This window comes from Lissotriton vulgaris, chromosome 6 (genome assembly GCF_964263255.1).
Source record: "Lissotriton vulgaris chromosome 6, aLisVul1.2, whole genome shotgun sequence".
Taxonomy (NCBI): domain Eukaryota; kingdom Metazoa; phylum Chordata; class Amphibia; order Caudata; family Salamandridae; genus Lissotriton; species Lissotriton vulgaris.
Window position 1 is genome coordinate 1,444,220,465 of NC_141694.1, and position 26,676 is coordinate 1,444,247,140.

Below are 26,676 nucleotides of genomic sequence, written 5' to 3' on the forward strand. Positions count from 1 at the left end.
AAACAGTGGTCCCTGAGTAAACAAAAAGTGAAGAAGAAATCAATATAGCCCCAATCGGTACTATATTTTATTTTATATTTTAGCCTCAATCCAGCCGGAAAAGGGCAGTTTAATATGCAGATAAATTAAATAAATGAAACAAATTAATTAATTACAGTGGGATACAAGCCTGTATATCCCTGAACTCGCATAACAAAAGGGAAAACAAAAACAAAAAAGGCTCAGGCAGCGTGTGGTTATCTGTATCGAGTAATCATGGTAAAACAAACATTTGTGAAGGTCACCTTTACACATAATAAAACATACACATTGCTGTGTATAAGGTTGACAACTTGTCCACAGCGTTTCAAGCCTTTACAAGTGTTATAGGATCATCATCTGGACTCTATGAATATGGTGCCTGAAAACAATTGCCTGAATTTACTAATTTCAAGACGTAGGAAAGTACACAAAATTGGGGAAGGAAGTGGGAAAGAAATAAAGTAAGATAGTAAGTGAGGGCTTAAATTAGATGTCCAACACAGTTAAAAGACCAAACTATGAAGACCAGAGGACCAGTTAGACTACGCGGGGACATATGTCAAGATGCGTACCACTTGGGAGTGAAAATAATAATCCACATGAGATGAGTGAAAAGCAAAGGCTATCAAGGAAGTGAGCGTGGTTGATTTCCAGGTTATAACGTACGTGGTGCGGGTGAAATAATTGCCTTGTGTACGCGGCCGGTAACGCAACCTGAGCATAGTTCCAAATTTACCTAGTTTCTGGCTGGAGGGTGTAAGGCAGTTAAGCTAAAGCTGCTAATTGTTCCTGTCCCCTCCCGGATGGCTTATCCCTGCTAAGTGCTCAGCAGTTAGTACCTATTGTTAAATACTGTTGAGCCTTTTTTCTTGACCCAGATTTCGTTTTACTTGTCTTTCCCTTTCCTAAAGAAAAAATCCTCTTTAACTATAGATACCTCTACTAATATGCGTAGAAGGTTGTATTTTGGATATGTTGGTATATTTTGGTTGGTATATTTTGATGGCATTCAAAAAATCTCTTGACTGATAAGTGGGGACCAGTAGCATGGGCACTATTCCAAAGTACCTAAGCCTTGAGTACTTTGGTTGTTTCAGTAACATATGTTTAACTTGCTCAGAATATGTTCCACAATTCTAATAGGTCTTAAGTTGTATGTGATGAGTATCATTGCTCTGGCAACGGAGACACCCAGAATCTGCAAAAGATAAAGCAAATCAGCCTACTTTTTCCCATATTTGTACCAGCCCCTGCTTCAAGCACAAACAGCAGCAGAGTACCCACCTATCTCCTGCACGTACAGTGGGAGCATCTTCAACAACCCCCCGCCAGACATTTTTCATGTAATGTGGTCGTAGCATTTATTTAATACTGTTAATGTACAGGTCGTCCGAGAAGCACTGATCTGCATCCTACTTCATGAAACATGGTTGCAATTAATCTATAATCTGTATCCTCCTCATCAGTGCACTGTTCACCACCTTTTGAATAAAAGTTCATTCTTCTCAGTAGGATGGCCAGCTGGGGCTCCATTATGGGTATGCAGTAATTGTGTGAAGAAGAGGGGAATGTGTGTGTTTTGACGCTTTTGTGATACTGTTAAAAACTATATTTAATTGGACGGTAATGCTTCTAACGTGTTTATAAATCAACATTTCACAATAAAGGAGGCTATTACTTGAGAATCTATGTTGTTAAAAGTTCTTGGCTCTGGAATGGGTTTGTCACAACCTGCCTGGATTCCACCAGCTCTGCTTCATATCATTTGCATTAACCTGTTCTTCTCATTAGTACCCAGCCTTGCCTTAATACATGCTCATTGTTCCTACCTCCTAGGGCACTCCTGTTTTTGTTCATGCTGGACCTTTTGCCAACATTGCACATGGGAACTCATCAGTTTTGGCTGACAAGATTGCACTGAAGTTGGTTGGAGAAGATGGGTTTGTTGGTAAGTTACTGATCATGTGTGCCACTGCATGGTGTGAAGTTGACTTTTGTAGAGAACATCCTTTCTACATCCTCCAATTACGCTCAGGCGCAAGAGGAGAGTACAGTATTAAGAACAGTTTGACTTATTTTGTGTACCAAGTTTTAACTGCATCAACCAGCAGACCTCATTGTATGATTTTGTAGTGTTGTAAGTTACCATGTGTTCATGCTAAAACTCAAATTCAGAAATAATTAAGCTGAAGTTGGAATAACTACTATGTTGCAATTTGTTATGCTCCTACAATTCTGAGTTGATAGTGCACATTCAGTAGTAAACTTTACACTGCTGTAAACACCAGAATGCCAACTTGTAGTGGGGAAGCTTGAGGGAGTTGGGCATTACATTGTAAAGTGAAAAAGATGTGTGGTTTGTTATCTTCATGACTGCATCATCTCCTAGCTGTAATACAGAAAAGCTCTAAAAGGAAAAGTACATAGTCCAATTTTTCACCTTGAACAATGTGGTTCGGTTGAATTTCTGTAGCTCAACCTGAAGTGGCGGAATGTTAATTTCTTTCAAAGCTATTTTTTGGTATCTGCTGGCAGTAGACAGAATGAGAAGAAAACATTGTGTAACTTTATCGTCCCTGCTTAAGTTACATTGGCCTTCTAGTGGGTCAGAGAATGTCTTTGACAATGCTGTCCTTGTGGTGCCTGGTTGGTAAGTGTACTTCTGAGCTCCAATTCCTCTCCACTCCTGGCATTCCAGTGTCTTTGGAGTCCTTAGCAGTATGATCTGCCCTCATTAAGCGACTATCACTCAACTGAAGACACAGCAATGTTTTAATTGAACAAGGACCACCAGTAGCCTGAAAACAGTTATACATAAAATATAACTTAAAGTTGCAAATCATCCTGCCTTCAAAGCAAGGGACTTCTGAAGAAACGAAGGATAAAGAGGATAGTGAAATCCATAGGAAGATAAACTAAAATAGGGTGCTTTCTAGTGTGAGCGGTTATCTTTTCTGTGAAGGGAAACGCACAGAGCATTGAACGGCTGTCAAAAGGTAACCAAGTTATGTTCAGATAATACAGATATCTTGTTTTTGCCTCCAGCTCCTAAAGTAACTTCTTTATGGATGCTCTCTGTAGTATCAGCATAGATAATGCTACCTTGCAGACAAGATGTTTGAGGAGTCGCCTCACCCACAATTTACCATAGGCGATCCCCCAAACTGAAGTAGAACAGTGCCACTTCAGTGGACTCAACCAAAAACTGGGAGTTCTTAGATATATTCTGAAACAGGACAATACAGGGGACCAGATGATATCTAAAAATACCTAAGAGTATGCACCAAAGTTTCCTTTTATTTCAGGGTACCCTTGATATGATCTAAAAAAAATCCTAACGTTTATGATTATATCTAACAATGATGAGTCAGACTAACATTACATATTACAACATGTTTCGAACTTGAAAAGTGGACGATACCGGGCCGCAGCCCTCTTCAGGGCTGCTGACTCCCTTTCTAACTATTGCATTTAAGTCATGCAAGAAAGGTGAGGCCTAAGGCTTTCCTACCTGATAAAAGTTCAATGTAAGCTTCCGGAAACTGGGATATAAAAAAAGAGAAGAAGCAAAAAATTACTCGTTTTTTCCACCTTAAAAATAAAGATATAAAATAGGGCAATGTAATCCTCCATTAATCTGATCAAAACATATTTATACAAGAGGATATATATGTGTAGAGCATCTGCAGTACACCCCACTTGTGAGCACTGCACTCTAAATTAATATCGTGATAGTGGGTGCATATGACTACTTTTATCTTGATGCAGTTAAAATGTCACGCACAGTGCATTGGTTCATGCAGAAGTGTATATCTGTTCTCATATTACTTACCCAAATTCTGAGATGGCACCGTAGAGGTCTGCGACGTCGATGGTGGCGGCTTCGTAGACGGTTCGTTCGTTGACGAGTGCTTAGACTTCGACGACGAGGCTGTCGTCGACGATGATTCTTTTCGCCACAATGGAAATCCTAGTTGACAGGATAGGAGAGGTGATAGCTGTGGTAGAAATTGTCGCCGTCGACGAAGGGGCAGAAGACGTAACAGAGATGGTAGTCATAGGAAAAGCTGAGGAGACAGAGCAGCTTTTACTCACAGTTTTATGCTCTTTAGATTTCTTGAGAGCTGAAGCTTCAGAGAAAGAAGATGGAGATCTCTGCGAAGAGCCAGAAGTGGAGTGGGAGGTTTTGACATGTTTTCTGCCCTCACTTGAAGAACCGTCTTGTGATCTTGCTCTTTTACTGGAGGTTGAAGCTTTGTCATCACCATCAGCAGAAGAAGATTTGAGCCATAATAGGACTTTGGCCACCCTATCCCTTAAGGTCTTAGAAGGGAAGGTGTGGCAGATCTTACAATTTTTCATGCTTAGGATAGAGGCAATAAATACAGTCCTTATGTTGATCATCAACACGGACTCTTTTCTTGTCGCATGTTCTGCAAGGTCTAAACAAGGCCTTCTTGTCAGACGTCCTGAAGTAGAGAAAAAACTGAGTAGAGACTCAGGGAGACTCCCACACGACGTGCAGTGAAAATCTGAGGAGCACTGGCTCTGCAGAGAGTGTTCTAGAGGGTGCTGATTGGATGGGACAAAGTTCTTGGTCCTTTAGGCATAAGGAGGTGGATAGGCTACTGCAGTTTAGGCCTCAGGCCTTTCTCTTAGGCCTACTACTATAGGGTGCTGTAAGCTGATTGGATGGGACAACGTTCTTGGTCCTTTAGGCATAAGAAGGTGGATAGGCTACTGCAGTTTAGGCCTCAGGCCTTTCTCCTAGGCCTACTACTATAGTTTACTTTTGCCACTACTTTTTCTATATACCGTGGGACTCCCACCTCGGCAACGGGGAATGAGGCATGTGAATTTATGAAGGATACCAATACTGGATTACTGAAGTTATAGGTAAGTAACTTGTTTTCATATCCCTCAAACTGTAACTACAGGCCTGCCATTGCAACCTGTGTGAGTCAGTACTTGCACCCCTCACCACAGATATAATTTTCCTTATATCTGAGGTCACTACTCTTAAGTCCTATAAGTTACCCTCTGGCAGGCCTTTTAGGCCTGAAGGTAATGTGCTTGGTTATAAGTGTTTGTGTGCCCCTGCATGAGCAGGACAACCCTACAAACCCCAAGTCGATTCTCCAGGCTTCGTAAGTGCGGTCAGCCCTTTTAGTACATATAGTGGACATCAATCATTATGAGATGTCTATCTATATAGTGGTTGCTCTGAACCCGTTCTTGTTTGGTATAAAACATGTTGGAATCATACCACAACAAAGATTCCAGTGTTGGACGTATGTTCCCACGCACTGGGTGGGGCTCCCTTGAGGTACGCCCTGTACTCCAGGTTATAGACTTTCAGGGCCTGGCAGCAAGCTAGTGCTGCTGCCGACCACAGACACGATTCTGCCCACTTGCTGCTCGAGCAGGGGAAAGTAGAACAGGTGATAACCTCTCAAGACAGGACTTACTGTATTGGGTTGGGGCGCTTGCCAGCACCACCAAACTGCTTTGAAGGGCACATTTGGTGGCCTCTTAGCTACTTAGTTTGAACCAGTTCAGGGAACCCTTGGCTCCCGCTCTGGTGCGAAATTGGACTAAGGACATGAGAGTATCCTCCCCTCTGTCAAGCCCCTCCTCTGGGCGGGACCCATGAGTCGTCCTAACCCCTTCCTGCGGGTATTTAAGGGCTTACCTGTAGGTGGGTCTTAAAATTCGCCTTGGGACAATACTCAAGCCTGAAACCACGTCACTCTTTGACTGTCTGGACACTTGGACATCGCTAGACTTCACCTGGAACTGAGACTGTATCAAGGAAGTCTCCTGATGCTCCTGGTCTCACTGTTCTGCGAGCCTTCTACGTCATCTGTGTCTGTGCTTTTTCTAGGATCTTCAACAGACCTGTGGGCATCTAGGACACCCAAAGTAATCTCTCTTGGAGTGAAGGAGTCACTCTTCTGCATCTACGGGCACCGCAACAAAGCTGACCAGTCTGCTGCTCCTGAAGTCCCATGGACATTAAAAGACTCAGCAAACAGGTGATGGTTCTGCAACTCCCTCAAGGCCTGACCTGTCCTCTATTCAATTTTGAGGCCAGTGTCCTTCGTTGGAACTTCTGGGACCAAACCCCTGTGCACCCCATCGATTTGCTGTTGCTAAGGCTTGTTGGCTCTGCTCTCCAGAGATCTTTGGGCTACAAAAAGCTCCAGCCTCCACCATCTCTTCCTGCAAAATACAGCGTATTCACTGCATCCTCTGCACCATGGGCCTTCCTTCTTGGTGAGCTGCTCGAGGTCCTCTTGCGACTCCTTTGCCTTCGGCCTGTGGTTCCTCTTGAGGCTCTCCGGCTGCAGTGGGCTCCCCTGTTTGCTTGGGGCCTGCTCTGGCTCTCCTGTTGGTGGTGAGTCTCTCGGACCTTGCTGGTCCCAAAGTTGCTCCTTCGCTTTCCCGGCTGATTCAGCTGCCAAGGCATGTTGGTGCTCTCCCCCGACACCCACCCAGGTTCTCAACTTCTGACATGGGACAGCTTATGTACAGCTCCTGGTCTTCCTCAGCATTGGCTGGGCCTCACAGCTGCAGCAACAAGGACACCGCCAACTTTCTTGAACCGCCTTCATCGGTGGGCATTGCTCTTCCGTGCCTCCTGGTCACATCCGAGTGGCATAGACACTGTCCTCTCTGCTTACAAGCTCTTCTCTTCCAGAATCCAACCTTGGAGTCCACCGGACTCTTGCACAGTCTTCGCCAGCGGCATCTTTACTGAAGTGCTTCATTGTGTTCTACGGCGTTATCTGACATCACTTCGCACCTATGCACCCGGCTTCCCTAGTGTAAGTATCCTAGTTCCTGGGGTAGCCATGGGTGGGGTGACTCTACAACCTTCTGTTTTCCAGTGGGTTTCTTCCGGGTCCACTGGGAAGGGTCCTTCTTCTTGAAAGCTGCAACCGTGAACTCCCAGTTGACTTCTTTTTGACAAGCTGCTGTGTTTCCACTTTGCACACAGCCTCCGTGGGGTTCCTGGGTACTTAAATTGGGTGGTTCCTTGCATCTTCTGAGTCTCCTGGTCCAAGTCCCAACTTCAGTCGAAATTAGCATTCTATATTTTGTAGTATATGGTTTGGTCTCCTCTTGGAGACCACTGTATTTTGTGCCTATTTATCTATTGCAATTGAAGTATTGTTGTGTATTAGTGTTTTTATCTCCGGGTAGGAGATATGCCAATGTGTTAGTGAGTGTTGTGTAATAAATGGACACATTTTTCTATATACAGTGTGGTTCTTTTTCATTTAACCTACACTATCTGATTAGAACTGGTAAAACAAGCGGCCTAACACTCCTTCTGGATAAGCCTGAAGGCTGCTCTCCACAGCTACCATTTAGAGAGCTTTCTATGGTTGTCTAAGACCACTAAAATCACCATAAGGGTTGCCTTGATTAGTGCAAAGTGCATCACTATTACAAAAGCGTGCACCATATACTAAGCTAGCCTCCTATATTCCTGTTTGTCTGGCTATCGTTCAAAACTCATACAACCTCATCAATTAGCATAGTCATCCAGCCTCACTCCATTGCATTTGAAAGCATATGGTTGAGACAGATTACTGAATTAATGGGAAAATCCAATTTTATAAAACCTCATCTCCATACCCCACTTCTCCTTTGTATCAGGATAATGACCTCAACATACCATATACACTTTTAATTCTGGAAAAATATATAGGCAGAGGCCAGTGGGTGCTACATACAAATTTGTATTTTGGCAGTAAACCCAGGGAGCTTTTGAAAGTGCGTACTTAGTGAGGCTGTATCAGATGGTGGTAAGGCACAGTCATATATAGTGCTCAATTCATCACATGGTGTATGTGATAATGCTGAGGGTTTGTAAATATGCCTGTAATAGATGGAGAAGTATATACCCATATCATGCAAGTACCAATCAAGGCCCTGCACAACCCCTTATACATGGACCCCAACTATGTGCTTGAATGCAGGAATATCACAGCCCTGATGTTTGCCGGAGCCCCCAGAGTGCTGTGATTCATACAGCCCCATCACTTACTGTTTGAACTTGCTAGTGCAGAACCTTATGGAGCAGCTCACGCGATCATCCTGTCTTTAGCAGGAGTATACTCAGGGCTTTAAGTGGGCTGGGTCCTGCGGGTGCTCAGCACAGGCAGTTCTTTAAAGCAGGGGCTGAGATGGGTCCCTATCAGGCTCTCCATTTTTGCTCTCACCCTCAGGGTGAAAAAGAAAATCTCAACTCTGCAGTAGTACCACTGATCAGAGCCTTTGATGTAACTTCAAAGAGACTCATTATAGATTCTTTCACAGTCTCATCATTTCAGAACGGAAGCATTTTTAATATTATATACAACAAAGCCATATTGCTGCTTATTTATCATATACAACTAACAACCATTGACAAAGCTAATAGTCCTGGCTGCTTGTAGGTATGTTACTTGTTGTATCATATATCTGGATGCCACAACAGAAACTGCAAAATACCAATCAGGTGGCACGCTTTGCTAAGCACAGATTTTTCGTTTTTTTTTTAAGCCACACCCGAATTAAATCAGCCACACCCCTTTGGGAGCCTCTCCAGTTTTCTCATCCCATTTAAAGCTCTGAGTACACTTACATCATCGAGGGTAAAGCCGAACCCCTGTGCCTATGCTGTCCACATACCGCCGTATTATGCATGCTGGGGAGCCGGTGTTTGGCGGTAATATTTGTGGTCAGGTGCTCCCCATGACGTGAGCGTGCACTCTGACGCCTTTTTTTAAGGATGATGGGAAATGTAGTTGTCCATCATACGAGGCCTACAAGATGACGAAAGTACATTGTTTAGAAAAGCCGGCCTCCAAATAGTACTATGCTCCATCGGTCCCGATAGAAGCGTGCAAGCTCGTGCCCTACTGTGATAAGGGTGCCCTTTAATCCCCACCAGACCTGGCCGATGATGTTGATACTAAAGCAATTGGTAATAGAAGTACAGAACCTAGTCAAGACTTCGCACAATAATTACACTCCACGCTGTTACTTGATGCATAAAAGGCCATTTTATTAGGACAAGGTTGTAACAATTAACTTTAACCAAAACATCATTACCTATAACATTTCCCCTTCATCCAGCCCTTCATTCACTCTCTCCATCCTCAAACCTGTTGCACTCTTCTCGTTTCAATCTGCGACATCCTCCATCTCTCCATTCTTGTTTTCACCTTTTTTCCAACATCCTATCTTGGAATTTTCTGCCGTCTCTTTCATGCATCCCACACCCCCCATCAGTCACCTGTTCCCCCCCCCACCCCCCACACCATAACCCGAGGAGTGGATGCACCCATATGTGACTCACCACCCCTCCAAAGTACTGCCAACCCCAAACATGCTCACAACTTGTCCTAAAATGGCTCGCTCACTCACCCATAACCCCTGTCCTAAAAACTTGTAGGGTGGACTAACTTTCTTTAACCCTCCCCGGTGATGCCAAGGTGCAGGAAGAGGCTGAGACCTCCCCTCCTGCACCTTTATACCCACCCCAGTCCCTCCCCCTGGCCAACCCCTTGACCCCCTCCCCAGCATGTCTGTCCACCTATTGCGCGAAGAACCCGGGGGGAAGACTGGTCTGCGACCCTACTTCCCTCGGGGGCAGACATTGTGCAGTTTAAGAACTTGTTTATATATAGATATATATATATATATATATTTGTGCCAAAGAAAACCTGTAAAAAGGATAATAAACTTACCTGTGACACTCGTAATGCTGCGTGGTGGTCGGAAATCACGAGCATGGACCAACTATGGTGTCAGCATTATTTTATTTCCCTTTCACAAGTCAAGATGAGTTTCGGTCGTCTCAGCGGCCTTGATCACATCTTAATTCTTTAATTTTTCCACTAATAAGTGTCCTGACAGAAGGCCACATCTTAAATCTCATGATATTCCATTCAACCCCCGCAAATGAGGTGTTAATGACTCATGTTCTCTCCCTAAAAATGTTTTTGTCCAAATAATTTTCTAAATGATAACTCCCACTTCATGTGGGTTATTTGTGGCACATACAAAATCAGAAGGTAATTTCAGCCAAGAACCTTAAATGAAGCCCACATCAGTCTGTGCATGAATTCCATATGCACTGGAGGAGTGTGTTTTTGTGAAGAAATGGGTTCCACATTCCCTGATAAAGAATCTAAGCGGCATTACATAACGAGGTCATTTTCAGGACTGGAATACAATCCCAGGGATAAGCAAAACATAATATTATGTCAAGCTCTTATCCCCTCTTCCATTATGCAATGGCCACACGGGTCATATCGCGTTCCGTGAAAGGCTTTAAAGCCCTTATCACAGTTCAGCTGGAAGCAGCAGATCTACACACACACTTGGAGGGTTTCCGACATGTAGGGAAACACTTTATAAATCACAGCGAGGACAGACAAATGCACCATGTGTTTGAGTATAAACTGCATTCAAGCCAAAATTGTAAGTGTGCACTGTCTGCTGTCCGAAGGGTCACCGGCTCAGATTGGGGGTGGATGGATGAAATTCACCAGTTCTAGGCAGGCGGGCAACTAGAGCCAAATTTCGGGGGGTGGGGGGCTGAAAAATATAGACAGAGTGGCTGTAAGAAGGGGTGAACTCACAAAAAAGCCTCATTTACAAGTAAATGATCTTTTAAAGACCTGTTAAGTACTCGGGTGCGGCTGCAAATAGATGCTCGCCAGCCAACGAAGATGTCTCCGCCCGGGCTGGCACACACGAGGGGGGGGGGGGGGGGGGCGGGGGGGAGGCAGGGGGGAGGCAGGGGGGGGAGGCTGAAGCCCCATGAGCCCAAAGGCGAGTTGCGCGCCTGGTTCTAGGTAACTATAGCTTGCGCCCTCGCTGTGCACTGCTTATGACCTCACATTACGTCACTCATGAAATGTGGTCTGACGTCATTGATAACATCCCTGATGATATCTGAAATTACAGCACTGATGACAGCAGCGTGCATGGCGAGGGCACGGGTTCTAGTTAATTCAGATAATTAGAACTGATGAATTTCAGTGTTTTTTTTTAGAATATAACATGATACATTGTAACTGACGTTTTCACCTAATTAGAATGTCACTCGGCCGGACTGGCCATAGCGGGCGCTGGGCGTTCCTGGGTGGGCTGTCAGGGTGGGTGCCGGTTTTGGGCCCATGGGGTGCCGTTTTTGTTAGCAGGGCTTGCAATATCGGCCCCCTATAACAAAATCGTCCAAAACCAGCCCCCCAACCCAGCAGACGGCCGAGCAGTTTTCCAGGGCATGTTTTGGTTCCCAGTCTGGCCCTGATAACACTGTAACCTTTTGGAGTTTTTTGTGTGAGGAAAATATAAATATATATGTTTGTATGTATTAAATATGTATTTTATTTATTTATATATATATATATATATATATATATATATATCTATCAAAACCGCACTCCTGACCGCTTTCGAAGCGGCAACACAGCAGGCGCAGACCTCTTCTCAATTACGTGGATTAGGCTCAGAAGTGAAACACCATCACACCATCAGATATAAGCAGTGGAAAATTTATTGCAGAAAGTGCAGAGCAAATGCTCTCCTCGACGCTTTTCGCTACCGCGGGCGGAGCTTGATCACATGACGCGCCCAAAGTAGGTGTAACAATATATAGTGAAAAAAAGGCTCTATCCCCCATAGAAAAAGGGTTAAAAGCACAAAACAAACGATGGGCATAAAATCAATACATGAATAAATAGTCACTTTGTGTTTGTGTTCAATAAAACACACCTACACAACAAAACAAGTACAAGCATAGTGCTCAAATCATTATAAAATGATGACACATCATTTTAAAGAATGTACAATTTGAAAACAATATATATATATATATATATATATATATATATATATATATATATATATATATATATATATATATATATATATATATATATATATATACACACACACAAAAGTTACCCAACAAACGGAAGGGCCTACACAGGAAAGTATGGCTTCACATCTTGAATGCAGGCCGTTGAGTCAGTGTCAAGGCATGTCACAAACAAATAAATTCAGCCACCTGCCGACGCGTTTCGTGTCCTTGACCTTCTTCATGGTCTGGGCTGTTCAGGGCGTGCGATAGCAGGTTTCTAAAGCACATGGTTGCCTCTTAATACCTGCCCCAGTGGGCGTAGCCGACTGCGAAGCCTGCTGGTATTCGTAGTGCTTTGATTATTGCTCGAGTGAGTTTGCAAAGCTGCCCCAAATAACATGAAAGTTCTTGAATCCACAGTGGGCGTAGTACATCCTTGCACTACTTCACCGACATATAAATGCCTCCACTAATCAGCTCCTGTCCCTCTCAAGGTTCAGCCGTGTACTTCAGTAGTGTACTTAACAAGGTGTGTTCCCGATCAATGCTGCCATTAACTGCTTCCTGTGCCCGTGAGCAAGAACACTCGCTGTTCGAAACGCGTTGGGCTTTTGAAAAGAATTAGAGGGACACCCTGTTTATGCTGCACTGCCATACTCCTGCAATAAAGGCTGTAAACTTTTCGCTGAGGCTCCTCAAATGGGCGTTCTTTGTTTGATGGATTAAAAGCGGCCATGCCTGGTCGCGAGGAAGCCCGCTGCCTCTCAGGCAGATCCAGCGCGTTGAAAATTCGGAGTGCGATGGAGCGGAAAGGCCGCTTGAAGGACTTGTAACTAGAGCAGCTCAGTGCATACAGAGTTTATCTTTTGCCTACGGCGGATTTTATTTGGATTACTAAAGCAGAAGGTGAAAGCACCCACAAGGGGAATACGAGGTGGAACTAGAGACTCCAGCATGCCTAGCAGCACTGAATGACAGAGGCGGAGCCAGGTGTACTTAACAAGGTGTGTTCCCGATCAATGCTGCCATTAACTGCTTCCTGTGCCCGTGAGCAAGAACACTCGCTGTTCGAAACGCGTTGGGCTTTTGAAAAGAATTAGAGGGACACCCTGTTTATGCTGCACTGCCATACTCCTGCAATAAAGGCTGTAAACTTTTCGCTGAGGCTCCTCAAATGGGCGTTCTTTGTTTGATGGATATATATATATATATATATCCATCAAACAAAGATGGATATATATATATATATGTGTGTGTGTGTGTGTGTGTATGTATGTCCTGCCAAATGCCAGAACTCAACATCTCTAGAAGCAACGTAGCTATTTAGAAAAGAAGCAATAGCATAAAAGAGAGATCGTAAAAAAAATGACTGTAAAGCAAACCACACAAATTAAAAAAATTAATTTGCTCTTTTTTGTTAATCACTAAATGTAAACAAAGTAGAAAGCACCACTTGTTACTGACACACGCCGCTTTTGGCCTGGCAAACAGTGCTTTTTTTACTTGATTCATTGTGCCCTAGAGGCAGTCAGTACATCAAATAAATTGAGAATGAGGCTGCTTGTAGCTGGCTCATGTTCCAGTCTCTGTGGGGCAGGCCTTGTGAATTCCAGCTTAGTTGCAGTTACTGGACATATTTTCATTGATGTTTCGACTAGCATCGGCTTTCATACTGGGAAGTGACTCTTAAACTCCAGTGTCAAATCGCATATATGGTTGCAAATGATTACATTTGACACTTTTCCAAATGAGGCTTTGGGAGGTGGGTCAATAGTGCGAGCTGACCTACCCCCAGGCAGTATGAGTAGTGTGTGAACAACTGCTCCGGGTTACATCTGCAGGTTTATTTTATTTTAATGTACATATATTTATTAGTTGGTGTGTGGCATACTCTGGGTATAATTTTGATTTGTAGCAGTCTGAGTCTATAGGCGTAAGAGCACTATTCTGAGTGCAACAATACTGCAACTGTTCCAAAGGTAGAGGGGAGTCTAAATCAGCCTCCCAGGCGGCCTGAACTGTTGGTTACCAGGGCGTTATCCTGCATTGCTGCGTTTAGGCGGGAGATTACTTTTCTGCAAGGATAGGTTGGTAATCAGTCCATCAGGCGAATGCAGTGTTGGTGGGGCGTCTCGAAACGTATCGTGCAGGGTGCCTCTTGTGACTGGGAAGAGAGAAGTAAGCTGGCCATTAATGCGCAGCCATACACAAGGGTACGTATAGAGCAGTTTGATCCAGCTAATAAAGCGAGGACTGATCCCAAAACGGGACAGCAGCTGAAACAAGTATTGCCACTCTAAGGAGTCAAATGCTTTTGTCTCATCAAGGAGGGCCTTGCTGTGTTGGGGGTTCTGTGGAGTGTAAGAGTGTGAACATTGTGCGTAAATTATATGCTGTGGAACGTCCCGGGATGAAGCCCGACTGGTCCGGCCTGACAATGTTCGGTAATAGCGATATCAAACCGGTGGCTATCAGTTAAGCGGGGATTTTATTACCTACATTTATTAATGAAAGGGGCCTATAGGATTTCCTGCAATTTGCCAGATTTCAGAATGCCGACAATGACTGCCTTAGGCAGAGTGCGCGTCAGTTCTCTGGTCTGTATTGCCTCCTCATACACAAGCAAATTGAAAGGGGGGGGGGGGGGGGAGTTGGGATATGATCATATTCTTTGTAGAATGACCTGGGTAAGCCGTCCAGGCCCAGTGCCTTATCTCCAGGGGTACTTTAAATACCCTGCACTGCATCTTAAACAGAGAAAGGCACATCTGAGTATTGTCTATGTGCATCGTCCAACCAGAGAAGTTGTATCGAGTCAAACTACATACGTAGGGAGGATGAATCTGCTGCGTTGTTGTATGGTATAGTTCAGTGTAAAATCTGGGCATGGAGTGTGTGATTCCCTCAGAGTCCGTGTGGACAGTTTACTGATAATCAGTTAGTTCAATTATGTGATCACTGGCCCAGGGTTTACGCAGGAATCTGGCCAGCATTTTGTCTGCTTTATCACCCTCTCCATAGCGTCAGCCTCTGCCTCCCTGGCCAGATAATGCTTCTCCTGGTGCTGATTTCAGTTTCTAAGTGGGTCAACCGTATTTGCATTGCATTGAAGCATCCCGGCTTGTTTAGAGATGCAGTTGCTTCAGATTACCACCTTGAGTGCCTCCCAAAGTGTCAAAGAAGAGGCAATCAGCTGTGCATTGTGGGAGAAGTGTTCAAGGATTGTGTTTTTGATATCCTCTCATAACGCAGGATTCCGAAGTGCATTTGGCAGAAATCTCCAGCAGTAGGTACTCGGGTGAACAGAAGGGGAGGCAATCTCCAGGATAATAGGAGCGTGATCTGACCGTTTTCCAAGGAGATCTTCTATTTGGTGAATCCAGGCCGGCACATCTGTAGAGATTAGCCATCAGTCAGTTCTTAACCATGTGTTATGTGCTAATGTGATGCATGTGCCTTCGGTGTCCTGCTGAATTTTTAAGCACCATATGGTGGTTATCCTGCATAATAGCGTGTATCAATGCAGCAGCTCCTTGGTGGGGGCATCTAGAATTGCTGGATCTGTCAGTACGCTGGTTGAGGATAGCATTAAATCCCCCCGACCGCCCACCAAAGTATCATTCCTGGCCCTGCACCAGCAATCAGATACCAGACTGCCACATAGAAGTCAGACTGTCTATATTGGGCCCATATAGGGAGGTTAGAGTTACCGGGTTACCATGTAAGATGTTGTGCAGTATAACAAGTTTGCCTTCTTTGTCGTACAGCACCTTGTGTGTAAGCCATGCCACCCCCTTACAGATCATGATAGCTACGCCACAAGCATATGTGGAGTAGAAGGCCATCTGTCTCAGCTAAACAGCTGGCACAAAGCAAGGCGAATGAGGTTAGTCGAGTGTAACTCCTGCAAGAACCGGTTGTCTATTAAGGTAGGCAAGTACCTGTCTTGCCTTACATTGATAATTGAGCCCCCGTATATTCTAGGTCAAGCACTTAGTGTTAGTGGTTAGGCATGTGGATAATCACGTACGTCGGGATCAGTTTTTAATGCTGTGCATTGCATATATCGGTCAGCATGTGCATGTTATTTGCCAAAATAAGCCCTCACTGTCTTGTGCAAACAAGTGCGAAACACCCAAACTTCCACCCCCACCCACTTCAGCACACTCAATCGTTTGAAAACCCATCTCCCACCCCAACATACCAACTTTCAGTAAACATGTAGAGATATTTTCCTGGGGGACATCAGTGTCCAGGCATACAATCCAGTTATCACAGATTTAGGTGGCCGAGAGAAGAATGAGAAGACCCAGAGAGTTAATGTTACTACTTAGTTCAGGTAATGTCATTCAAATTGTTCAAAGTTGCTGCAAACATACTGTAGCATAGGTAAGTTGCATGCGGAAAGCAAGGGTCACCCATTGCATACTTCTTTCGGTGAGGCGCCAGTGTTCTTCGAACATGAATGAATAGACTGGGGGGCTGCTCCGAGTTGACAATAGGTTGCCGGGCGCACCCTGACAAGGAGTCCATAGTAATCATCACAATTGATCGTTAATGCTGATATGTCTGCTGGATTCTGACCTGGGCAGTTCTGCGTCGGGCCTGGGGGGTTGCCATTTTGCCTGAGAATTTCAGCGCTGCTATGGGCTCTGTAAAATGATGGATCTTGCTGTTATGATTGATGCACAGCTTGGCCGGGTATATTAAGGAAAAAGTGGCTCCAGCATTCTGGATGAGGCGCTTCACAGGAAGAGACTCAATACGGGCATACTGCACAGCAAGAGTGAAATCTGGATAGAAACAGTTCCTTGATAATTAATGGACTGGGGCTCTCTAGCCACTCTCAGGATAGCGACTCCGTAGTTCAGCAGACATACTACAGTTGGTCATGCTGGGGCCCCAGGCAGGGGCCGTAGCCCCAGCAAACATTGGATGCATTCCACTATAAAAACAGATAATAGGGTGTCAACGGAGAGAGCAGAGCGTAGTCTCTACACAGGTTTCCACTTTTCCTATAGCACCTGGACTGCACTTCCAGGTCCTCATTCTTGTTTTTTATGACTTTGAGGGCCCTCTTCATCTGTAGGAGGTCTTTGTTGGTTGTTCAGTGAATGTCAGTATCCGATACGCAACTCTCCAGCTGGTCTATGCATTACCCATGCGTGTTCGCCCTCTACTTCATGTGATCAGGAGGGGTGCATGGGTAGACCTGGCTTTTACTGGTGTCTATTACCAGGCCTCAGGGATATAGGCTGATTTGTATTGTTATTTGCCACTAGCAATTGTCTTTTAACTGTCGCCCTACACACCTCCTGTCAAGATCCTGATGACAAAATTACCCCCCACCGAGGAGAAGCAGCATCCACTGGCACAGCATGGTCGTACCTCTCGCTGCGTATACTTCTCAGAAGATGCAGGTTTTTTTTACAGGTAAGGTCATGTTCAAGCCCCAGACCTGGGTCACTTGTGCTGCCCGGTGCCAGCCAGCCCCCATTCAGTAGCGTGACCTGGCAGAGAACCACCCACTATTTGGGCAGTGGCCTTCACCTCAACAGCACAGGTAATTGTACCAGGCCAGGAGGCTCAAGCCGCCGCAACCCAAGGGTGGGCTCAGCCACAGTGCTGCAGGTGCCCAACAGGGTCATAGGCGGGATCGGTTTCTCCGACGCCAGAGCGTCCAGGCCCTGCTCCCAACCTGGCCGCAGCCCAGCCCTCGCGACGCTCTCCAATGGTACCACTGGCACGTTACCTCAGTGCTAATGGCTGGCTTCCTGGTCCCTCGTAGAAATCTGGCCTGCCCTTGACACGTCTGAGACACCATACCACGCCGGCAGACCTGGGTAGCCTCACAGCTTGTACGGGATCGCAATTGCAGCATCTAAGCCACTCCTAAAGCTAGGGGCACAAGTGGCATTTCTAATGTTTCAATACTTGAGTCCCACTCCAGCCCAAGCCGGCATGTCTCCTGATGATGGCGATGATGGTGTCTCAGATAGGCTACTTGGGTGCAGATGGCGAGCTTCCCTGCTTCTCTCAGGTATGCAGAGCACGAGCAGTCACCTTTGCCACTTCTCTGTGTTCTCAGGTTAAGCCATCTTGCTGCTCGGCTCTCTAGTGCCCCATACAATTGCCTTTTTACTGTCGGTTTTAGTTGTTCTTGGCAGGAATAGGTGTCTCTGACCTTTCTTTCCTTTAACAGATCCAAACAGGTGTTACTATTTCAGTGTCGCCTTATAGACACACCTCATGACCAAATTTTACAGTATGATCTTTTCCCCACCCCCTCATCTATGTTAAGATACTGATTGCCTGATCAGATGCTTCACACCCTTGTGTGGCCAATAACAAAGTTCCTCTCCCAGTCAAAGATCCAACTCAGGGTGTGGCCCAGTGCCTTCTTATAGTTGGTGTTCCTAGATGAGTCTCATTGCTCCATTTGCCTCACCTAAATAACCTTGCTATCCTTATTCCTATTATTTTTCCCTGTGGCCACATATTATATTGGGTCTTGACCAAATTGTTTGCAGTGGCAGCAAGCGGACTGCTTATGTTAGTGTTTATATATATACTGGCCTCATTTATACACCTACTAAATTTACTCTAGTGATTTGTGCTCTATCTTCTGTACTTAAGCAAAAAGGGGAAGTCTTCTCCTGTCTTGGGTAGAGATATCTAACCGAAGGTGTGAGAAATATCACATAGGTGACAGTTGTTAACCATAAAATAAAAGGAGATACTTCAAAGGAGCAGCAAGGGTGCACTAAACAAGGCTTACAGTGCCCCTGGCTTTTCATCAGCATGTCCCTTTGCATGAGGGCAGGCAGAGAGAAAACTGAAGGAGTATTTACTGGTTAGCAAATTATGTATATGAAGGAGAGTGAATAAGTTGCGGTCTCTTAATCAACTGTTGAAGGAATCAGTTTGTGTATTGTGTTGTTTTCTCTGTTGATGGTCCTCTTTTATCAGAAAGACCAGGGTCGGTTTATCTGTATTAAAAAGAACATCAGGTGACCAGTACTTGTTCAATATATGTCACCTGACATATATATATAAAACAAGCATTGGAAATGCAATAGGGCTCGCATTAGGAAAGTTTGAGCTATTGGTCTTATAAATGAATTTTTTTTATTTATGTGTTATTTTTTAAACTAGCTAAATTAATAGCTTTGTCATTTACAATGCCAATAGTTATAACTTTCGCAAACACCTATAGCATTTGTAATGCAACATGTTTTGTATTTACGTGACTTAGATGTATTGATATTACGAATAACAATGGCTTTTAATTTTTTTAAATAATTAATACTTAAATAAGTTATTTAATTTGTAATGGCAATAGCTTAAACTTTTGTAAATAACTTTTGTCAAGATTATGTACAGTGTTTTATATTGTGACGAAAATCCAAGAACAGAAGTGAAATATTAACATCTTTTTGTGATTTGTAATAAAGCTTGAAACACTGAGAGAAATCATTTGAACCAGTGATGCTGTGGTTGGGCTGAGTGATGCTGTGGTTGGGCTGAGTGATGCTGTGGTTGGGCTGAGTGATGCTGTGGTTGGGCTGAGTGATGCTGTGGTTGGGCTGAGAGATGCTGTGGTTGGGCTGAGAGATGCTGTGGTTGGGCTGAGTGATGCTGTGGTTGCGCTGAGTGATGCTGTGGTTGCGCTGAGTGATGCTGTAGTTGCGCTCTGTGGTGGGTGCATTGGTGGAGCTGGGTGCATCGGTGGAGCTGTGTGGTGGGTGCTTCGGTAGAGCTGTGTGGTGGGTGCATCGGTTCAGCAGTGTGGTGGGTGCCTTGGTGGAGCTGTGTGGTGGGTGCATCGGTGGAGCTGTGTGGTAGGTGCATCTGTGGAGCTGTGTGGTGGGTGCATCTGTGGAGCTGTGTGGTGGGTGCATCGGTGGAGCTGTGTGGTGGGTGCATCGGTGGAGCTGTGTGGTGGGTGCATCGGTGGAGCTGTGTGGTGGGTGCATCGGTGGAGCTGTGTGGTGGGTGCATCGGTGGAGCTGTGTGGTGGGTGCATCGGTGGAGCTGTGTGGTGGGTGCATCAGTGGAGCTGTGTGGTGGGTGCATCAGTGTAGCTGTGTGGTGGGTGCATCAATGGAGCTGTGTGGTGGGTGCATCAGTGGAGCTGTGTAGGTGGAGCTGTGTGGTGGGTGCATTGGTGGAGCTGTGTGGTGGCTCCATCGGTGGAGCTGTGTGGTGGCTCCATCGGTGGAGCTGTGTGGTGGGTGCCTCGGTGGAGCTGTGTCGTGGGTGCCTCGGTGGAGCTGTGTCGTGGGTGCCTCGTGGAGCTGTATGGTGGGTGCCTCAGTGGAGCTGTATGGTGGGTGCCTCAGTGGAGCTGTGTGGTGGGTGCATTGGTGGAGCTGTGTGGTGGGTGCATCAGTGGAGCTGTGTGGTGGGTGCATCAATGGAGCTGTGTGTTGGGTGCATCAGTGGAGCTGTGTAGGTGGAGCTGTGTGGTGGGTGCATCGGTGGAGCTGTGTGGTGGGTGCATTGGTGGAGCTGGGTGCATCGGTGGAGCTTTGTGGTGGCTGCATCGGTGGAGCTGTGTAGTGGCTGCATCGGTGGAGCTGTGTGGTGGGTGCATCGGTGGAGCTGTGTGGTGGGTGCATCGGTGGAGCTGTGTGGTGGGTCGTTTGGTGGAGCTGTGTGGTGGGTGCCTCGGTGGAGCTGTGTGGTGGGTGCATCTGTGGAGCTTTGTGGTGGGTGCCTCGGTAGAGCTGTGTGGTGGGTGCATCGGTTCAGCTGTGTGGTGGGTGCATCGGTTCAGCTGTGTGGTGGGTGCCTTGGTGGAGCTGTATGGTGGCTGCATCGGTGGAGATGTGTGGTGGGTGCATCGGTGGAGATGTGTGGTGGCAGCATCGGTGGAGCTGTGTGGTGGCAGCATCGGTGGAGCTGTGTGGTGGCTGCATCGGTGGAGCTGTGTGGTGGCTGCATCGGTGGAGCTGTGTGGTGACTGCATCGGTGGAGCTGTGTGGTGGCTGCATCGGTGGAGCTGTGTGGTGGCTGCATCGGTGGAGCTGTGTGGTGGCTGCATCGGTGGAGCTGTGTGGTGGCTGCATCGGTGGAGCTGTGTGGTGGCTGCATCGGTGGAGCTGTGTGGTGGAGCTGTGTGGTGGCTGCATCGGTGGAGCTGTGTGGTGGCTGCATCGGTGGAGCTGTGTGGTGGCTGCATCGGTGGAGCTGTGTGGTGGCTGCATCGGTGGAGCTGTGTGGTGGCTGCATCGGTGGAGCTGTGTGGTGATTCGTTCGGTGGAGCTGTGTGGTGGGTCGTTCGGTGGAGCTGTGTGGTGGGTCGTTCGGTGGAGCTGTGTGGTGGGTCGTTCGGTGGAGCTGTGTGGTGCGTTGTTCGGTGGAGCTGTGTGGTGGGTCGTTCGGTGGAGCTGTGTGGTGGGTCGTTCGGTGGAGCTGTGTGGTGGGTGCATCGGTGGAGCTGTGTGGTGGGTGCATCGGTGGAGCTGTGTGGTGGGTGCATCGGTGGAGCTGTGTGGTGGGTGCATCGGTGGACCTGTGTGGTGGGTGCATCGGTGGACCTGTGTGGTGGGTGCATCGGTGGAGCTGTGTGGTGGGTGCATCGGTGGAGCTGTGTCGGTGGAGCTGTGTCGGTGGAGCTGTGTGGTGGGTGCATTGGTGGAGCTGTGTGGTGGGTGCATTGGTGGAGCTGTGTGGTGGGTGCATCGGTGGAGCTGTGTGGTGGGTGCATCTGTGAAGCTGTGTGGTGGGTGCATCTGTGGAGCTGTGTGGTGGGTGCATCTGTGGGGCTGTGTGGTGGGTGCCTCGGCAGAGCTGTGTGGTGGGTGCCTCGGCGGAGCTGTGTGGTGGGTGCATCGGTGGAGCTGTGTGGTGGGTGCATCGGTGGAGCTGAGTGGTGGGTGCATCGGTGGAGCTGTGTAGTGGGTGCAGCTGTGTGGTGGGTGCATCGGTGGAGCTGTGTGGTAGGTGCATCTGTGGAGCTGTGTGGTGGGTGCATCTGTGGAGCTGTGTGGTGGGTGCATCGGTGGAGCTGTGTGGTGGGTGCATCGGTGGAGCTGTGTGGTGGGTGCATCGGTGGAGCTGTGTGGTGGGTGCATCGGTGGAGCTGTGTGGTGGGTGCATCGGTGGAGCTGTGTGGTGGGTGCATCGGTGGAGCTGTGTGGTGGGTGCATCGGTGGAGCTGTGTGGTGGGTGCATCAATGGAGCTGTGTGGTGGGTGCATCAGTGGAGCTGTGTAGGTGGAGCTGTGTGGTGGGTGCATTGGTGGAGCTGGGTGCATCGGTGGAGCTGTGTGGTGGCTCCATCGGTGGAGCTGTGTGGTGGGTGCCTCGGTGGAGCTGTGTCGTGGGTGCCTCGGTGGAGCTGTATGGTGGGTGCCTCAGTGGAGCTGTATGGTGGGTGCCTCAGTGGAGCTGTGTGGTGGGTGCATCGGTGGAGCTGTGTGGTGGGTGCATCAATGGAGCTGTGTGGTGGGTGCATCAGTGGAGCTGTGTAGGTGGAGCTGTGTGGTGGGTGCATCGGTGGAGCTGTGTGGTGGGTGCATTGGTGGAGCTGGGTGCATCGGTGGAGCTGTGTGGTGGCTGCATCGGTGGAGTTGTGTAGTGGCTGCATCGGTGGAGCTGTGTGGTGGGTGCATCGGTGGAGCTGTGTGGTGGGTGCATCGGTGGAGCTGTGTGGTGGGTCGGTTGGTGGAGCTGTGTGGTGGGTGCCTCGGTGGAGCTGTGTGGTGGGTGCATCTGTGGAGCTTTGTGGTGGGTGCCTCGGTAGAGCTGTGTGGTGGGTGCATCGGTTCAGCTGTGTGGTGGGTGCCTTGGTGGAGCTGTATGGTGGCTGCATCGGTGGAGATGTGTGGTGGGTGCATCGGTGGAGATGTGTGGTGGCAGCATCGGTGGAGCTGTGTGGTGGCTGCATCGGTGGAGCTGTGTGGTGGCTGCATCGGTGGAGCTGTGTGGTGACTGCATCGGTGGAGCTGTGTGGTGGCTGCATCGAGCTGTGTGGTGGCTGCATCGGTGGAGCTGTGTGGTGGCTGCATCGGTGGAGCTGTGTGGTGGCTGCATCGGTGGAGCTGTGTGGTGGGTCGTTTGGTGGAGCTGTGTGGTGGGTGCCTCGGTGGAGCTGTGTGGTGGGTGCATCTGTGGAGCTTTGTGGTGGGTGCCTCGGTAGAGCTGTGTGGTGGGTGCATCGGTTCAGCTGTGTGGTGGGTGCCTTGGTGGAGCTGTATGGTGGCTGCATCGGTGGAGATGTGTGGTGGGTGCATCGGTGGAGATGTGTGGTGGCAGCATCGGTGGAGCTGTGTGGTGGCTGCATCGGTGGAGCTGTGTGGTGGCTGCATCGGTGGAGCTGTGTGGTGACTGCATCGGTGGAGCTGTGTGGTGGCTGCATCGGTGGAGCTGTGTGGTGGCTGCATCGGTGGAGCTGTGTGGTGGCTGCATCGGTGGAGCTGTGTGGTGGCTGCATCGGTGGAGCTGTGTGGTGGCTGCATCGGTGGAGCTGTGTGGTGGCTGCATCGGTGGAGCTGTGTGGTGGAGCTGTGTGGTGGCTGCATCGGTGGAGCTGTGTGGTGGCTGCATCGGTGGAGCTGTGTGGTGGCTGCATCGGTGGAGCTGTGTGGTGGCTGCATCGGTGGAGCTGTGTGGTGGGTCGTTCGGTGGAGCTGTGTGGTGGGTCGTTCGGTGGAGCTGTGTGGTGGGTCGTTCGGTGGAGCTGTGTGGTGGCTCGTTCGGTGGAGCTGTGTGGTGGCTCGTTCGGTGGAGCTGTGTGGTGGGTCGTTCGGTGGAGCTGTGTGGTGGGCCGTTCGGTGGAGCTGTGTGGTGGGTCGTTCGGTGGAGCTGTGTGGTGGGTGCATCGGTGGAGCTGTGTGGTGGGTGCATCGGTGGAGCTGTGTGGTGGGTGCATCGGTGGAGCTGTGTGGTGGGTGCATCGGTGGACCTGTGTGGTGGGTGCATCGGTGGAGCTGTGTAGGTGGGTGCATCGGTGGAGCTGTGTGGTGGGTGCATCGGTGGAGCTGTGTCAGTGGAGCTGTGTCGGTGGAGCTGTGTGGTGGGTGCATTGGTGGAGCTGTGTGGTGGGTGCATCGGTGGAGCTGTGTGGTGGGTGCATCTGTGAAGCTGTGTGGTGGGTGCATCTGTGGAGCTGTGTGGTGGGTGCATCTGTGGGGCTGTGTGGTGGGTGCCTCGGCAGAGCTGTGTGGTGGGTGCCTCGGCGGAGCTGTGTGGTGGGTGCATCGGTGGAGCTGTGTGGTGGGTGCATCGGTGGAGCTGTGTGGTGGGTGCATCGGTGGAGCTGTGTAGTGGGTGCAGCTGTGTGGTGGGTGCATCGGTGGAGCTGTGTGGTGGGTGCATCTGTGGAGCTGTGTGGTGTGTGCATCTGTGGAGCTGTGTGGTGGGTGCATCTGTGGAGCTGTGTGGTGGGTGCATCTGTGGAGCTGTGTGGTGGGTGCATCGGTGGAGCTGTGTGGTGGGTGCATCGGTGGAGCTGTGTGGTGGGTGCATCGGTGGAGCTGTGTGGTGGGTGCATCGGTGGAGCTGTGTGGTGGGTGCATCGGTGGAGCTGTGTGGTGGGTGCATCGGTGGAGCTGTGTGGTGGGTGCATCGGTGGAGCTGTGTGGTGGGTGCATCAGTGGAGCTGTGTGGTGGGTGCATTAATGGAGCTGTGTGGTGGGTGCATCAGTGGAGCTGTGTAGGTGGAGCTGTGTGGTGGGTGCATTGGTGGAGCTGGGTGCATCGGTGGAGCTGTGTGGTGGCTCCATCGGTGGAGCTGTGTGGTGGGTGCCTCGGTGGAGCTGTGTCGTGGGTGCCTCGGTGGAGCTGTATGGTGGGTGCCTCAGTGGAGCTGTATGGTGGGTGCCTCAGTGGAGCTGTGTGGTGGGTGCATCGGTGGAGCTGTGTGGTGGGTGCATCAATGGAGCTGTGTGGTGGGTGCATCAGTGGAGCTGTGTAGGTGGAGCTGTGTGGTGGGTGCATCGGTGGAGCTGTGTGGTGGGTGCATTGGTGGAGCTGGGTGCATCGGTGGAGCTGTGTGGTGGCTGCATCGGTGGAGCTGTGTAGTGGCTGCATCGGTGGAGCTGTGTGGTGGGTGCATCGGTGGAGCTGTGTGGTGGGTGCATCGGTGGAGCTGTGTGGTGGGTGCATCGGTGGAGCTGTGTGGTGGGTCGTTTGGTGGAGCTGTGTGGTGGGTGCCTCGGTGGAGCTGTGTGGTGGGTGCATCTGTGGAGCTTTGTGGTGGGTGCCTCGGTAGAGCTGTGTGGTGGGTGCATCGGTTCAGCTGTGTGGTGGGTGCCTTGGTGGAGCTGTATGGTGGCTGCATCGGTGGAGATGTGTGGTGGGTGCATCGGTGGGGATGTGTGGTGGCAGCATCGGTGGAGCTGTGTGGTGGCTGCATCGGTGGAGCTGTGTGGTGGCTGCATCGGTGGAGCTGTGTGGTGGCTGCATCGGTGGAGCTGTGTGGTGGCTGCATCGGTGGAGCTGTGTGGTGGGTCGTTCGGTGGAGCTGTGTGGAGGGTCGTTCGGTGGCGCTGTGTAGTGGGTCGTTCGGTGGAGCTGTGTGGTGGGTCGTTCGGTGGAGCTGTGTGGTGGGTGCATCGGTGGAGCTGTGTGGTGGGTGCATCGGTGGAGCTGTGTGGTGGGTGCATCGGTGGAGCTGTGTGGTGGGTGCATCGGTGGACCTGTGTGGTGGGTGCATCGGTGGAGCTGTGTAGGTGGGTGCATCGGTGGAGCTGTGTGGTGGGTGCATCGGTGGAGCTGTGTCGGTGGAGCTGTGTCGGTGGAGCTGTGTCGGTGGAGCTGTGTCGGTGGAGCTGTGTCGGTGGAGCTGTGTCGGTGGAGCTGTGTCGGTGGAGCTGTGTCGGTGGAGCTGTGTCGGTGGAGCTGTGTAGGTGGAGCTGTGTGGTGGGTGCATCGGTGGAGCTGTGTGGTGGGTGCATTGGTGGTGGTGGGTGCATCGGGGGAGCTGTGTCGGTGGAGCTGTGTGGTGGCTGCATGTGTGGAGCTGTGTGGTGGGTGCATCAATGGAGCTGTGTGGTGGGTGCATCAATGGAGCTGTGTGGTGGGTGCATCGGTGGAGCTGCGCAGGTGGTGCTGTGTGGTGGGTGCATCGGTGGAGCTGTGTGGTGGGTGCATCGGTGGAGCTGGGTGCATCGGTGGAGCTATGTCGGTGGAGCTGTGTGGTGGCTGCATCGGTGGAGCTGTGTGGTGGGTGCATCGGTGGAGCTGTGTGGTGGGTGCCTCGGTGGAGCTGTGTGGTGGGTGCCTCGGTGGAGCTGTGTGGTGGGTGCCTCGGTGGAGCTGTGTGGTGGGTGCCTCGGAGCTGTGTGGTGGGTGCCTCGGTGGAGCTGTGTGGTGGGTGCCTCGGTGGAGCTGTGTGGTGGGTGCCTCAGTGGAGCTGTGTAGGTGGAGCTGTGTGGTGGGTGCATTGGTGGAGCTGTGTGGTGGGTGCATTGGTGGAGCTGGGTGCATCGGTGGAGCTGTGTAGGTGGAGCTGTGTGGTGGGTGCATCGGTGGAGCTGTGTGGTGGGTGCATCGGTGGAGCTGTGTGGTGGGTGCATCGGTGGAGCTGTGTAGGTGGAGCTGTGTGGTGGGTGCATCGGTGGAGCTGTGTGGTGGGTGCATTGGTGGAGCTGGGTGCATCGGTGGAGCTGTGTAGGTGGAGCTGTGTGGTGGGTGCATCGGTGGAGCTGTGTGGTGGGTGCATCGGTGGAGCTGTGTGGTGGGTGCATCGGTGGAGATGTGTGGTGGCTGCATCGGTGGAGCTGTGTGGTGGCTGCATCGGTGGAGCTGTGTGGTGGCTGCATCGGTGGAGCTGTGTGGTGG

The 26,676-nt window shown here is 49.4% G+C and overlaps 1 protein-coding gene across 1 annotated transcript in view; it reads left to right on the top strand.

Annotated features, from left to right (window-relative positions):
- Positions 1 to 26,676, top strand: part of MTHFD1L (methylenetetrahydrofolate dehydrogenase (NADP+ dependent) 1 like) — an 884,753-nt gene that overhangs the window by 404,065 nt on the left and 454,012 nt on the right. The window contains exon 12 of the mRNA XM_086927571.1: positions 1,858 to 1,969. Coding sequence (XP_086783697.1) covers positions 1,858 to 1,969 — 112 coding nt within the window. The remainder of the gene's footprint in view (positions 1 to 1,857; positions 1,970 to 26,676) is intronic.